Below are 14,172 nucleotides of genomic sequence, written 5' to 3'. Positions count from 1 at the left end.
GGTTAAGAGCTCGTGTATCTAATCTGGAGGAACCGGGTTTGATTCCCAGCTCTGCCGCCTGAGCTGTGGAGGCTTGTCTGGGGAATTCAGATTAGCCTGTGCACTCCCACACACGCCAGCTGGGTGACCTTGGGATAGTCACAGCTTTTCGGAGCTCTCTCAGCCCCACCCACCTCGCAGAGTGTTTGTTGTGAGGGGGGAAGGGCAAGGAGATTGTAAGCCCCTTTGAGTCTCCTGCAGGAGAGAAAGGGGGGATATAAATCCAAACTCTTCTTCAAACTCTTTATCTAAGAATGACACCGTTTGGCTGTTTGTTGAAGAAGGAGAACAGCAGGAAGGTTTCAGGGTAGAAGAAGGGAAGACTCTGTGTGAGTGAGTGAGAGAGAGAGAGAGAGACAGAGAGAGAAACAGCTGGAATTTCCCCTACCCAAGAGAAGACAGCTGTATCCTGAATTGCAGAAGCCCCTCCCTCTTGCCTTCCCTCCAGCTCAGCTGCTTGCTTTTGGCTCTTCAGTCATTAAAAAAAAAGGTTGGAGAGGAGGGCGGGGGGGCTTTGGGGCAGCCTTGGACTGAACTAGATCCTGCTGCAAGGAATTCGCCTCCAAAGGCACGTTTCGCCCCAACACTGCCCTTCCAGCTCTGCCAGGCGGAGAAGGAGGCGGCTGCTGCTGCTGGCTTGGCAGCCTGTGTTGTTGCTCTGCGACCACGTGTGCCTCGCTCGGGCTGCCTGTCACACAACAACAAGGAAGCCCGCGGTGGGATCTGGGATCTCCAGGAGGGCTGGGGGTTCGGGCTGCACGCCATCCAGGTGAGTGGAAGCCAGCTGGGGGGAGGGGAGGAGAGACGGCAGGGGGGGCATCTCAGGCACAGATGCGAGTCCCTTTTGCCGAAGGAGCGGATTGAAAGGCATGGCCCTCGAGGCATTTTGTGCGCGGCTGTGCTGCGCCAAGAGCTGAACTGCCTCTGACTTGTGTCCGACAGTGCTGAACTGCTTGAAGGCGTTTTATGGGCTGCAGAGGAGTCTTGAGGGCAGCCTGGCGAGCAAACAGCGGGCAGGGGAAGAGGCACATAGAAATGCAGGCATGCTCACAAAAGGGAACCCAGTGGGGAAAACTTGGGGAGCTGCAAGAGAAAGCCACCGAGGGGCTGGCCCCTGGTGCATAGGATGCTAGCAAGAGCATAAGAAATCAAGGATCAATTGCATTTGACATTAAACCTGGGCATCGTCGACCTCCAGAGAGGACAAGATTCCAGGTGCCAGTGGGGAGGCGGGTGTCGAGAATGTGGAAGGGGCGTGGAAGGGTTATGGGGTGGGGGTTATTGCTAAGTTGCAACGGGGGTGGGGGTGGGTTTGCAATGCTGTGGCAGAGGGAGTCTGCCTGTCCCCTTAAAGGTTTGGCCTGTTGTGTTGTGTGCCCCTGGCCAGGTTGGCAGCAATGGAAGAAGGTAGCTTGGGCACCCTGCAGCAGAGGGCAGCTGAGCTGGAGCACATGGCCGAAGTCCTGCTGACCGGGGAGCAGCTACGGTAAGAGATCTTGGTCTTTTCCATTGCATTTCTCAAAGGAAAATTCTTTGCTCTTGTGCAATCAACGCCAAGCCCCTCTCTTTCTGTTCCGGCTGACCTAAATCAGGTGCTCCCCTTCCAAAGTTAACAGTGTGAGGTTAGGATCGCTCCTCCCACGGTGTCACCCATTTACACAAAAGTCAGGGGGCTTCTCTTAGCCGCCTTGCAATTAGTGCTGGCCGCTTGCCAAGAAGGAAAGGTCTCCCAGACTTTTAATAGCTGGGTATGTGAGAGGGACTTTTGGCAGGTGTCGCTGGCTGCATGAAAAAAGCTGCACCTGCCATCTCCCTCCCCTCCCCCCCTTCCATACCCCTGCTATGAAAGGCTCTGGATCCCTGCAAGGCTTTGAATCAAGTTACGCTCATTGCACCCTGACCTAAATGGCTCAGGCTGGCTGGATCTCAGGCACTACACAGGGCAGGCCCTGGTTTGTACTCGGATGGGAGGCTATCGAGGAAGTCCCGGGTTCCTACGCAGAGGCAGGCAATGGCGAAGCCCCTCAGAACGTCTCTTGCCCTGGGCTTGCCGCTTGACAGCACGTTGCACAAAAACACACACGCACAATGCAACAAGCAGGAGGTGTGTACTTTGTTAACATGAAAACCTCAACCCTGCAAGCCAAGATAAATCATGCAAAACTAGCATGTTTTCACAGGGTGGTGGATTGAGTTTGGTTTTCAAAGGGCTTGGGTGTTTTTCTCCCCCCAGGCTTGAGGGAACAGGTAGAGGTGCCAAGAAAACAGAGCAAAGGGATGGGGCATGAAGCTGATGCCCCACCTACACACGGGCACTGAAAACTGAGCCCAGCCCCTTCAGAAGATTTGACATGTTCCTTTAGCTGTATTTTACCAGCTTCCCTCTGCAGCCTTAGAACTAGCTATTCCTAGACAATGGCATTTGTTTATTGCATTTCATATTGGCTTCCTTTCCCCTTTCCAACCTTACTTATTCTCTCACAAGTACACAGAATAGGTTAAGTTGGGCTTTTGTGCACTTACTGCTTGTCGCTGTGTCCTTTGCAGTGGGGTTTTCCCACAGTTTTCTATTTAAAAGGGAGGTCTCCTGCTGCAAAATATCCTCAGCCTTGCTGATCCAATTCACCATTTGGCCCACCCTGCCGCTTCCTTTCCTTTCCATGCAACCTCCTTCTGGGGAGGTTTCCTGCTACCTTTTTTTTTGGGGGGGGGGTGCCATCTTTGGTCTATTGATAATTCAGTAAACCATGTCAATTTTATTGGTCTGTTGAATTATTGGCAGACCAGCAGCATGAAAATAAACAGAACAGCGTGGCCAGAAGAGCTCTTGGATGGGCAGGGGAAGACAAGGAGGAGCAAGAAAACCTGAAGATAGAGTAACACATAGCCATCTCCTTCACTTCCCCTGGAAAGGCAGGGGGAAAGTCACACTTTATCCACTTTCAGAAATTGTGGTGATTCTCTGATCTGTGGCGCGGTGAGTTGGGGAGTGGGGAAAACATGTGCACAAACAAGAATCTGACCTGAAGGGAATGTAGACTCGCTCTGTAGGGCAGACCACTAGTGCATAAATGGCTAATGAGTAACTGTGAGCCACTGACCCAAGTTCACTTAGCTGCACTTTGTAGCAGATTTGAACCCTGGACTAGTCTGATGCTGTTTTTCCTCTACTAGTAATTCTCAGACTGTGAGTTGGGACATGATTCTCTCACAGGAGTGTTGCAAGGACAGGAAGTGGGAAGTGGGAACTGAGTTGGGAGAGGAGGCTTGGCGCACGTCCTGGATTTGCCTTTGTATGATGGGTGAAATGACCACAAAATACAGCCTGTTGCCCAGTAATTCTATCCGTGCGTGCATACTAAAAATGCAAACCAAAATCTAAACTGTTCGGCATTGGCTGATGTGAGAGTCTCATGTTTTTCTTGGGCAGGAGGAAAGCAGTATTGGAGTTACTTCCAAAAAGAAGAATCAGGCTAGAAGTGGGCCCCACTTCAAGAGTAGGAGAACCATTCATGCCTTGCTGGTTTCTACCCTAGTTTTCTCCTCAGTGGGGACATGAAGGGCCTACAAAATTCTCCTCTTATCCATGTTATCTTCACAACAATTCATGAGGTAGGTTAGGCTGAAACTGTGGCCCTTTCCGCACACGCAAAATAATGCATTTTCAAACCACTTTTCACAACTGTTTGCAAGTGGATTTTGCTATTCCGCACAGCTTCAAAGAGCACTGAAAGCAGTTTGAAAGTGCATTATTCTGCATGTGCGGAATGAGCCTCAGCTGGGTCTTCCAGATCTTCATCTGACATGCAAGCCACAGGAACAAGCTGGCTGCCTTTTGTGTATCGTTAAAAACAATTGTGTGTTTTGTGTTAAAAAACAATTCACATGTGTTATCTCCAGTATAGTTCTTAGAAAAGCTGTGTAACAAGTGCCAGCGTTTTATTGCAGGTGGGGCTGGAGTTGAGTGCACTTTGCATAAGATTGTCTTGATCCAGTGCAAATATAAGCCTTCTGAAGGCTGCTGAAATGAATGCAAGCATATTTCATTGTTCATAGGATCGGGATGTAGGTGAATCTGACCAGAGTGAGATTTGATCTGAGAGCTGTTTCAAAACACTGGATCCCCTACGCTGCAGCACCCCGAGCTATTAAGATATTTCATATTTCAGCTTGTGGGAAGCATCTGAGGATAGCATCTGGGGATACATCTGGGGAGCAGCAGTGGCGTAGTGGTTAAGAGCAGGCCCACTCTAATCTGGAGAACCAGGTTTGATTCTCCACTCTGCCACTTGAGCTGTGGAGGCTTATCTGGGGAACTAGATCAGCCTGTGCACTCCAACACAAGCCAGCTGGGTCACCTTGGGCGAGTCACAGTTCTTCAGAGCTCTCTCAGCCCCACCAACATCACAGGGTGTTTGTTGTGGGGTTGGGAGGGAAAGGAGATTGTAAGCCCCTTTGAGTCTCCTTACAGGAGGGAAAAGGGGGGGATGTAAGTCCAAACACTTCTTCTTCAAAATTGCAAACACCTTAATGGATAAGCCCCAGTGTCTTTTAGGAGCTGACAGAGCCCTGACGTGTAAACTTTTGCCTTGAACAAGGCAGGAGAACATGGCAAAGCAATCATAGTTATGTCTAACATGTTGATAAGGATTGGGTTCTCAATCAGCTAAGTGCCACCCCTGTTACTTGCAGAGCAAGCAAATATTTATAGAGTGGGGAAAAACTTGCTTGGGAAAAGAGGTGGAAGGTAAATACCGGCCTGGCTCTGAGTGAAGCCTTGAAAATGAAGGCTGAGAGTGGGAGAGAGATCTTCCTCCATAGGACAGAACTTGTCTTATTTATTTCAATCTGCTTCCCCTGTTTCCTCTGAAGGTACCATTATGCAGTGTACTAGCTTTTCCCCTCAGCTGTGTGATATCTTTGGCAGACCTAGGCCTCATACTTAGCTGGAGGGGGGTTGTACTAAGTGGCCACTGGATTTGTGAATTATGTACTCTGTTAGTATCTGTTTGGAAACAAAGAGGCGTATGGGCCTTACGGAACTATCCATGCCTGCTTCACGTGTCAAAGGACAGCTCAGTACAAGTTTTCCATTTCTTGCTGGCCAGACTGTTAACCTGGGTTGAAAACCAGGATTTCCAACTTCCAGGGGTGGCCTGGAGATTCCTTTTAATTACAACTGATATCCACACTACACAGATTAGTTTCCCTGGATCTCCACTCTCAAATCTCCAAGAATTTCCCAAACTGGAGCTGGAAACTCTTGTTGAAAATATGCCTGAGTACTTATTTGTTGTGCATTTTGATCTAACTTTAATTTGGTACATTTTTTTTAATCCCACCCTTCCCTGGAGGGAACTTTTATCCTCACAACAAAAACAGCCTGTGATTAGGTTGGTCTGTGAGAGAGTAAGCAAGCTTCCGGGCAGAGTGGAGACTTGAATCTGGGGCTGCTCCAAGAATCGTCATGCCATATTGCAAATATCACCTCCCGCCCTCCAAAATAAATACTCTCCCTCAAATGAATTTGTTCGATTTTTTTTGAGTCTCCCCCTTTTTGTATTAGATTTGCTCAGCAGCATTACAGGAGCTAAAAAAGGAGCAGCAGTGGCATAGGAGGTTAAGAGTATTAATCTGGAGGAACCGGGTTTGATTCTCCACTTTGCTGCCTGAGCTGTGGAGGCTTATCTGGGGAATTCAGATTAGCCTGTGCACTCCCACACATGCCAGCTGGGTGACCTTGTGCTAGTCACAGCTTCTCAGAGCACTCTCAGCCCCACCTACCTCACAGGGTATTTGTTGTGAGGGGGGAGGGTGAGGAGATTGTAAGCCCCTTTGAGTCTCCTACAGGAGAGAAAGGGGGGATATAAATCCAAACTCCTCCTCCTCTTCTTCCTCCTCTTCTTCTTCTTCTGGGGTGGCGAAACGGGTCCCCGTGCAGTTGTGGACCACTTGCTGTTCATTTCAGCACTTGATTTCATGGGCTGCTTGACGGCACGTCTGCAAAAGAGGTGAAGAAGGCAAAGAGGGTGGAGCCATAATAAAGAGAGAGAGAGAGACAGGCTGCATTCCATATATACCATGCATAGTTAGCATGGGCAGATTTTTATATTAGACAAAACCTGTTGGCCTTGTTAAGCTTTGGCCATACATAGTCCAGGTCATGAGACAAGGATGAAAAAAAAATTAAAGTAAATTCAGAGTCCGGGGTCTAATATCTCTGAATTCATTCAGCCATGTTAACTTTTTTAAATGTTATTTTTTTATTTTAGCAAAAACACAGAATGTAAACATCACAGATACAATCCATAACAGAAGCACAAGCTTCCTATACAAAATTAAGAATGACTATTTCTTTACAACCAAGTATAATTAGTTTTTACCACTATATCGTAAAATACTACTTCACCTCTAAGTACAAACCATAAGAAAACAAAGGGGTGTCAAACTTGCGGCCCTCCAGATGTTCATGAACTACAATTCCCATCAGTCCCTCCCAACATGAGCATTGGCTATACTGGCAAGGGCTGATGGGAATTGTAGTTCATGAACATCTGGAGGGCTGTGAGTTTGACACCTGTGCAACCATTCTATTAGCCTAAACTTGTCTTGCATCGTTACATGACTACTATGTTACCTCTGCAACAGTAACATCTGCCTTGCCAAATAATATTGTATCGCACTTTTTATCCAATTATGTAATCACATAAACTTTTTAAATAATTTTTATTTTCTCAACATAAAAAACATATACCACTACACTCCCATATCTATCATTACATTAATACAAAATAAAAGCAGAGGTGGGATCCAGCAGGTTCTCACAGGTTCGCGAGAGTAGGTTACTAATTATTTGTGTGTGCCGAGAGAGGGTTACTCATTGGTGATTTTGCCACGTGATTTTTGCCTTAGTTACACCCCTCCTCTCAGCAGTAGCGCGCAGAACTTGAAGCAGTCTAGCAGGAGGTGCAATTCAAGCGTCGTGGCAGGCCCTACGTCTGCGTGCCATTCACGTTTCCGCTTAAGGGACCGAGACAGCAGCTGAGTCCTTGCCACAGCCCCCCTCGCCCCAGGAATGCCCCGCCCCTGGAGTGCCGGCCACGCCCCTGTCGTGCCCCGCCCCAGCCCCATTGGTGCTACGCCACAGTTTGAATCCCACCACCATGGGAACCTGTTACTAAAATTTTTGGATCCCACCTCTGTAAAAGTAAAAAAAATACAAAAAAGAACACAAGAAAAATTAAAACATGAATTTTATCATAATTAAACACAACCCATTATAACTAACCAAACACCATAAAACCATACAATGACTTCTTGCTATCTCATTGTTGAATTCTCATCCATTCTGGATTCATGCATATATTTAATTCATAAAAGGTTTCCTGTTTTCTGCAAATTTCTCTGTATAACTGGCTCTTTAAAAAAAATTGAGTGGTTAAGAGCAGTGGACTGTAATCTGGAGAACCAGGTTTCATTCTTCCCTCCTCCACTTGAGCAACAGACTCTTATCTGGAGAACCAGGTTTGTTTCCCCGTTCTTCCACATGAAGCCTCCTGGGTGACCTTAAGCTAGTCACTGTTTTCTCAGAACTCTCTCAGCCTCACCTACCTCATAAGGTGTCTGTTGTGGGGAGAGGAAGGGAAAGGAGTTTGTAAGCCACCATGAGCCTCCTTTCAGGAGAGAAAGGTGGGATATAAATCCAAACCCTTCTTCTTCTTAATTTTGCTATTTCTGAGTATTCTGTGATTTTCCATTCTGCCATATTAACTTGATAGGCAGTGGACTCCAATGCCACGTTGGGGCGCCAGTGAGGGTTAATGGCTGCCTTGCCTCTTAGCCTTAAGTGGCCCGTTTCTTCAAAGTAAATCCTATTGCTTTCACTAAGATTTACTTACTAAGATGGAGAGGTTTTTCAACAATGCTGTTGGTTCCTGTTTCCTTCCCCTTTTATTACCACAACATGACCAAGGAATTATGCAGGTGTAGAAGCCGTTAGAAAAAAACATTTCACAACTTATTACTGTTTGGTCACATGATATGGGAACTTGCTAACAGTAGCCGAGTATTAGGAGAACCTTAGACTTTTCTGATTCTCGTTGTTTATTTAACATACAACTTTCAGCTTCTCCAGGTTTTTAAAAAAAAACGTACATATATTCACATTCCTGCCATAACTTTTCAAAAAACAAAAACTCAAAGCAAACTAATATTTTGCTGAGTAGGTTCACGTACGTATTGCACAGGATTGAAATTAGGTTTTCCAGCTTTAAAAAAATGCCCTGTCCCTTTAAACCAGTGATGGTGAACCTATGGAACGGGTGCCAGAGGTGGCACTCAGAGCCCTCTCTGTGGGCACGCGTGCACAGAGTTCGTCATGTGCGGGGGGACGTGAAAATCGCCTCCCCACACACACATCTAGGCTGGCCTGGGCCGCTGGGCACGACATGTAGGTAACCCTGTTAAGTGCTGTTAAACCCCACTGATTTTCATGGGAAGAACGAAAGCACAATCCTTTACCTGGGAGCAAGCTCGGTTGCTGGCAATGGGGCTTGCTTCTAAACTCTCCTAGGGTCGTGATTCACCCATTCGAAGTGTTGCCCGATTGCTTCAAAGCAAAGCCGCCGATTACCACCAAGCTTACTCCCAAGTAATGCGTGCCTTGGAGCCAACCATTTTTTCTAAACTAAAACCTCAGTATTCAGGTTAAATTGCCATGTTGGCACTTTGCAATAAATAAGTGGGTTTTGGGTTGCAGTTTGGGCACTCAGTCTCGAAAAGGTTCACCATCACTGCTTTAACCTTTAAGCCTTAGTTGGATGTTGTTTATCAGGTGATGGTATGGAATTCCATCATGGTGTAGCGGTTTTGTTCTCCAACTCCTCTACATGAAGCCTGCTGGATGACCTGAGGCTAGTCACAATTCTCTCAGAACTCTGTCAGCCCCACCTACCTCACAAGGTGCCTGTTGTGGAAAGGAAGGAGTTTGTAAGCTGCTTATGGTTGAGAAAAGCAGGGTATACATCCAGTCTCTTCTTCTCTGCCATGGATCTTTGGTGTCATTGACAATTCTGTGTATGTTCTCACCAGCTACTAGGTTTTGCTGAGTGAGAACATGTGTGATCCAGATCTGTTCCTCTTTAAATTAATTACTCACTCCCTTCCTTGCAGGACTTGTTCTGTGATCTTATTGTTTTGGAAAAGCAGCATAAACATTAAGATTCCTTTTTTAAAAAAATGGAAAATCTGTAACTTAACAAAGAGGGATGTGAAAGAAGAGGACTGGAAGAAATATTAAACTTTCAAAAGACCAGCCACTCAAAGTAATTAATCATTTATGCAGATTTAACATTACAAAAACCATCTGCTTTCAGGATTCTGAAACAGTCCTGCAAATTTCAGCAGGGTTTAACTGTCATAAATCTCAGTCCTGAGATTTGCTTGGAAATAAACCTACCCAAAAGCTTGGAAACACTCTTAGCAGGTTGGCAAGAATAGCTGTTGTCACTGGAACCGCCTGAGAAATTCATGCGGTACATCAGTGGATTGCATCCTGTTTCTGTATGAAGAATACAGTAATGAGAAAGTGATAATTTATCATTGTCCTAAAGCAGTTTTCAGGTGTTCAAAGCAGGTCATGTTCACACATGCCGAATATCATGGTGGTAGAATTACCCTTTACGTAATTCCATCTTTGAATAGACCTCTGCATACAAATCTCCAGGCAAATAGAAAACTAGGAGAGCAGATAGAAAGTTTTTGGTGGTGGTGGAAACTGGAGTCAGGTTGCAGCCAACTTATGATGACCCCTGTAGGGTTTCCAGGGCAAGAAACAAGCAGAGGTGGATTGCCAGTGCCTGCCTCAACGTAACAGCCCTGCATTTCCTTTGTGGTCTCCCATCTAAGTACTAACCAGGGCCAGCTCTGCTTGGCTTCTGAGATCCAATGAGATCAGGCTAGACAGAGCCATCCAAGTGAGGATGCTCTAGACCAGTGATGGCGAACCTTTTCGAGACCGAGTGCCCAAATTGCAACCCAAAACCCATTTATTTATTGCCAAAGTGCCAAACACGGCAATTTAACCCTGAATACTGAGGTTTCAGTTTTTAAAAAGCGGTCGGCTCCTCGAGCAAGCAGCCGCCGGTTACTCAGGAGTAAGCTTGAGTTGATGAAGCTAAATCATTTTAGCAGCTTCAAATGGGTGAATCACGATCCTAGGAGGGTTGGTTGCTCAAGAAGCAATCCCTCTATTCCCAGCAACCGAGCTTACTCCCAGATAAAGGATCATGCCCAGGCCAGCCTAATGTGTGTGTGGGGGGTGATTTTCCACACCCCTCCCACATGATGAACTCTGTGCATGAGTGCCCACAGAGAAGGCTCTGAGTGCCACCTCTGGCACTCGTGTCATAGGTTCGCCACCACTGCTCCAGACTGTTCTTTGCTTATGTGGTGAATATTTTTTTAGCATAGGGCATCATTCCAAACTGTGACCCTCCACCTACAGTCCGAAGTGGTACATTCTAGTCCACCACCTTATTCTCCTGTATATGTGAACCACTTCATATGCTATGTTTATTACTCTTTACAAGTTACTCAAGGAAGGTCAGTATAATTTTTACCATATTTTGAAGCTTCAGGTAAGTGCACAGGTTCACAGGACAGGGTGGGTCTCTTCCAAGTGTCCATTGTTCATTTTTGGAAAATTTCCAAGGAGAGGGTAACTTCCTTCACAGTTAATCTAGATTTTCTAGGCAGTCTTTACTGACCTGGTCGCTTTTGAAATCTTAGTGTAGAGATGTATTAAAAATAAAAATATGCTGCTGTTTTATCTCAGGACCCGCTCATCTGTAACGCAAGATACTGAAAGTCTTTAAAGACCTAATAAATAAAATATTTATGGCTTCATCTTAGAGTGTTTATTGCAAGAAATAGTCATGTGCTCTCAGCTTTCCCTATGCTTGCCAAGAGAACAGAGAATAATTGACAAAGTTCTTCACTGAGGTTGACAAATAATTAACTAGCAAAATAAGGCTGTTAGAAGCTGGGTCATTCGCTTATAATTTTGGAATCCAGTCAGAATATGGGAGTTCAGTCATAGTAACTACACTCTGGTGTTTAAGTGGAGGAATTGTGCAAGTCAGATTATAAACCTATAGTATGTTGGCAAACCACATTCCACACAACATTTGCAATCAACCGTTGACATGCTTTCAGCCTTCATCTAGATTTGTATGTTGTAAATATGCTTCGCCTTAAAACAATATTTCTGTTTATTTGTTGTATTGTACTTTTACAGTACAATCTTAAACAGGTCTGCTTAGAATACTACTGAGGTCTGTTCGGTAGGGCTTACTCCCAGGACAATATGCCTAGGATTGCAATGTTACATAATAATAAAAAAAAAATGTGTAGAATTAGAGAGCTTTTTTAAAAAAAATCAGAAGCAGTGAATAGATGAGAATTTTGCTGGTCCCCTTCTTAATTTCACTAGTTTCTTGAAACTCCTTCTCTTCATACCTTTTTCATATTCCTGAGGACCATGCATGCTTTACCTCATGCCAGTATTCCTTGGCTGAGTAAGTCCCTATCTCCTCCTTTCCCCAGGCTTTCTCTTTCCTTTTTCTCTTGTTTCCTAATCCTAGAAAGCTGTCCAGTCTACCTCCACACAACACTGCGGTAATTGAAAAGTAATTCTTAAACAATGAATGGACTGTGTGGTCCCCCTACTCCAGTGATGGAGAACCTTTTCGAGACCGAGTGCCCAAATTGCAACCCAAAACCCACTTATTTATCGCAAAGTGCCAACCCTGCAATTTAACCTGAATGCTGAGGTTTTAGTTTAGAAAAAATGGTTGGCTCCAAGGCGCGCGTTACTCAGGAGTAAGCTTGGTGAAGCAACCGTGCAATGCTTCGAATGGGTGAATCACGACCCTAGGAGGGTTTACTCAGAAGCAAGCCCCATTGCAGCAACCAAGCTTACTCCCAGGTAAAGGATCGTGCGCAGGCCAGCCTATATGTGTGTGTGGGGGTGTGTGTGTGTGATTTTCTGCCCCCCCCCCCCAATGATGAACTCTGGGTGCGTGTGCCCATAGAGAGGGCTCAGAGTGCCACCTCTGGCAGCCGTGCCATAGGTTCGCCATCACTGCCCTACTCCTACCCTATAATCCGCTCCCATGTTAAGTCTTGTTTCCAGAGCCCCAGGAGCAACACAGGAGGTGACTACATGCTAGTTTACAGGAGAAGAGATGCAGCAGCACGTTGGCAGCTATGGAGTGAGCTAGAGTAGATGCAGAGTCTTTTCAGGAGCCAGACTAGAGTAACCCAGCTGCAAGAGGTTATTTGCACAAGGGAATGAGAGGCTGCAGCTAAGCCAGCTTGTGGCAGCAACGTTGTGGTTTAGCTTGCAGGTACTGTTTGTTGTCTGGATTCCTTGCCCTGTGTACAATAAACATCTGAACCTGATGAGATCTGTGTGGGGGCTATCCTTGGTTCCTGAGGGCCCGTCTACGACATATATGCATGCTACCTGATGGGAAAGAGACCTGGTGATGTGGGTGAGAGCAATTGCTGGGATAGCAACTGTTGTTGGGACAGTGACCACTGGTGGAAGTGGAACGGGGGCACCCAGATAGGAAGAGAAGAAACTGGGGAAACCATGAGAATGGGTGGGCAAATGGAGTCGTAGTGGGTAAGTGGAGAGAATGGTGCTGCTGCAAGCATAAATGGAAGATGAAGCCATTCTGCTGTGTAGAAAACTACAGTCCATCCTCAGACCAATGGAAAACTTGCTCAGCCTCACACCTAGAGTTTCCAACCCCCTGGCGGGGACTGGAGATCTGCCAGAATTTCAGCTGATCTCCAAATATCAGGTTCCCCTTGAGAAAATGGCTGCCTAGGAGGGCGGACTCTATGATATTACACTCCACTGAAGTCCCTCCCCTCTCTGATTCCTGCCTGCCCCAGTTTCCACTCTCCAAATCTCCAGTCATTTCCCAAGCAGGAGGGCAACCCTACTCACACCCCACCTTTTGATCTCCTGCCCATTGATTGTGCTCCAATTTTCAAGTCAACCATTGGAGAAGGAGGAGGAGGAGTTTGGATTTATATCCCCCTTTCTCTCCTGTAGGAAACTCAAAGGGGCTTACAATCTCCTTGCACTTCCCCCCTCACAACAAACACCCTGTGAGGTAGGTGGGGCTGAGAGAGCTCCGAGAAGCTGTGACTAGCCCAAGGTCACCCAGCTGGCGTGTGTGGGAGTGAACAGGCTAATCTGAATTCCCCAGATAAGCCTCCACAGCTCAGGCGGCAGAGCGGGGAATCAAACCCGGTTCCTCCAGATTACACGAGCTCTTAACCTCCTACGCCACTGCTTCTCCATTGAAGAGACTCCTAGGTTTCTAAGTAGTATGTCCAGTACCATTACATGCTGCTTATGTCGTTGTATAATTATAAAAGACAAAGAGCCTCAAGTGTAAATATTTTGCTCACTTAGCTGTGCTAACAGATTGCCTCCTTGGCTTTGAATCCCCAAGCAGACAGCATGCTTAAAGTTTGTCCAGGGCTGCCCCTCTCGTTGGCACCTTCCATTAGCACTACAGAAACGATCATGCCAAATAGTTTTGAGACCAACCATGATTACAGGAGCCAGCTGTGATGTAAATGTGGTTCGCAGCTCCCGTTTCAGAGTGTAGAATTTCCACCTGAATCCTACTGACTTAGAAGTATCCTCATCTCTTCTTTTCCTCCTGAGCGTTAGCCTCTGCTTTGTAGAGCATTTTCTTTCATACCGCAGTCAAATGACAATTATGTTTTCATGTGGCTGAGATGTAAATAGAAAGAGGAACGTAACTTTGGTACATGTCAACTGCTAGCTGCGGAGAGTTGGCAAATCTGTGGGAAACAGCCTGTCCTAGGCCAGGAGCGTCACATTGGCCAAAGTCTCCTCCTGGGCCTCTCAGGTCACATAATTTCAGTGACGTACTTTTGGTATTCTTGTACCTTGGGATGAGTTGTACGGTAGCTGTATGCCATATGCACAAGAACAGAGTAACGAGAGCTCTGTATTAATCTGAAGATACCCCTTCCCATTCTTGAGCCACCATGGTTGCAAATATGGCAGAGATTTTAGATGTT

General features: G+C 46.3%; 1 protein-coding gene across 2 annotated transcripts in view; it reads left to right on the top strand.

Moving 5' to 3' along the window:
• Positions 1 to 555: 555 nt before the first annotated feature.
• DEPTOR (DEP domain containing MTOR interacting protein) overlaps positions 556 to 14,172 on the top strand; it is a 72,590-nt gene continuing 58,973 nt past the window's right edge. The window contains exons 1-2 of one of the 2 annotated variants that reach the window (XM_048508612.1): positions 556 to 808; positions 1,427 to 1,525. In XM_048508612.1, coding sequence (XP_048364569.1) covers positions 1,437 to 1,525 — 89 coding nt within the window. In that variant the 5' untranslated portion in view covers positions 556 to 808; positions 1,427 to 1,436. Of the gene's footprint in view, positions 809 to 926; positions 1,255 to 1,426; positions 1,526 to 14,172 lie in introns of those variants that run through there. The other variant, XM_048508613.1, reaches the window with a different exon arrangement.

The sequence above is a fragment of the Sphaerodactylus townsendi genome, linkage group LG09 (genome assembly GCF_021028975.2).
Source record: "Sphaerodactylus townsendi isolate TG3544 linkage group LG09, MPM_Stown_v2.3, whole genome shotgun sequence".
In the NCBI taxonomy this organism is placed as follows: Eukaryota; Metazoa; Chordata; class Lepidosauria; order Squamata; family Sphaerodactylidae; genus Sphaerodactylus; species Sphaerodactylus townsendi.
The sequence above is the reverse complement of the archived record's forward strand: the minus strand, read 5'-3'. Positions and strand labels throughout refer to the sequence as shown.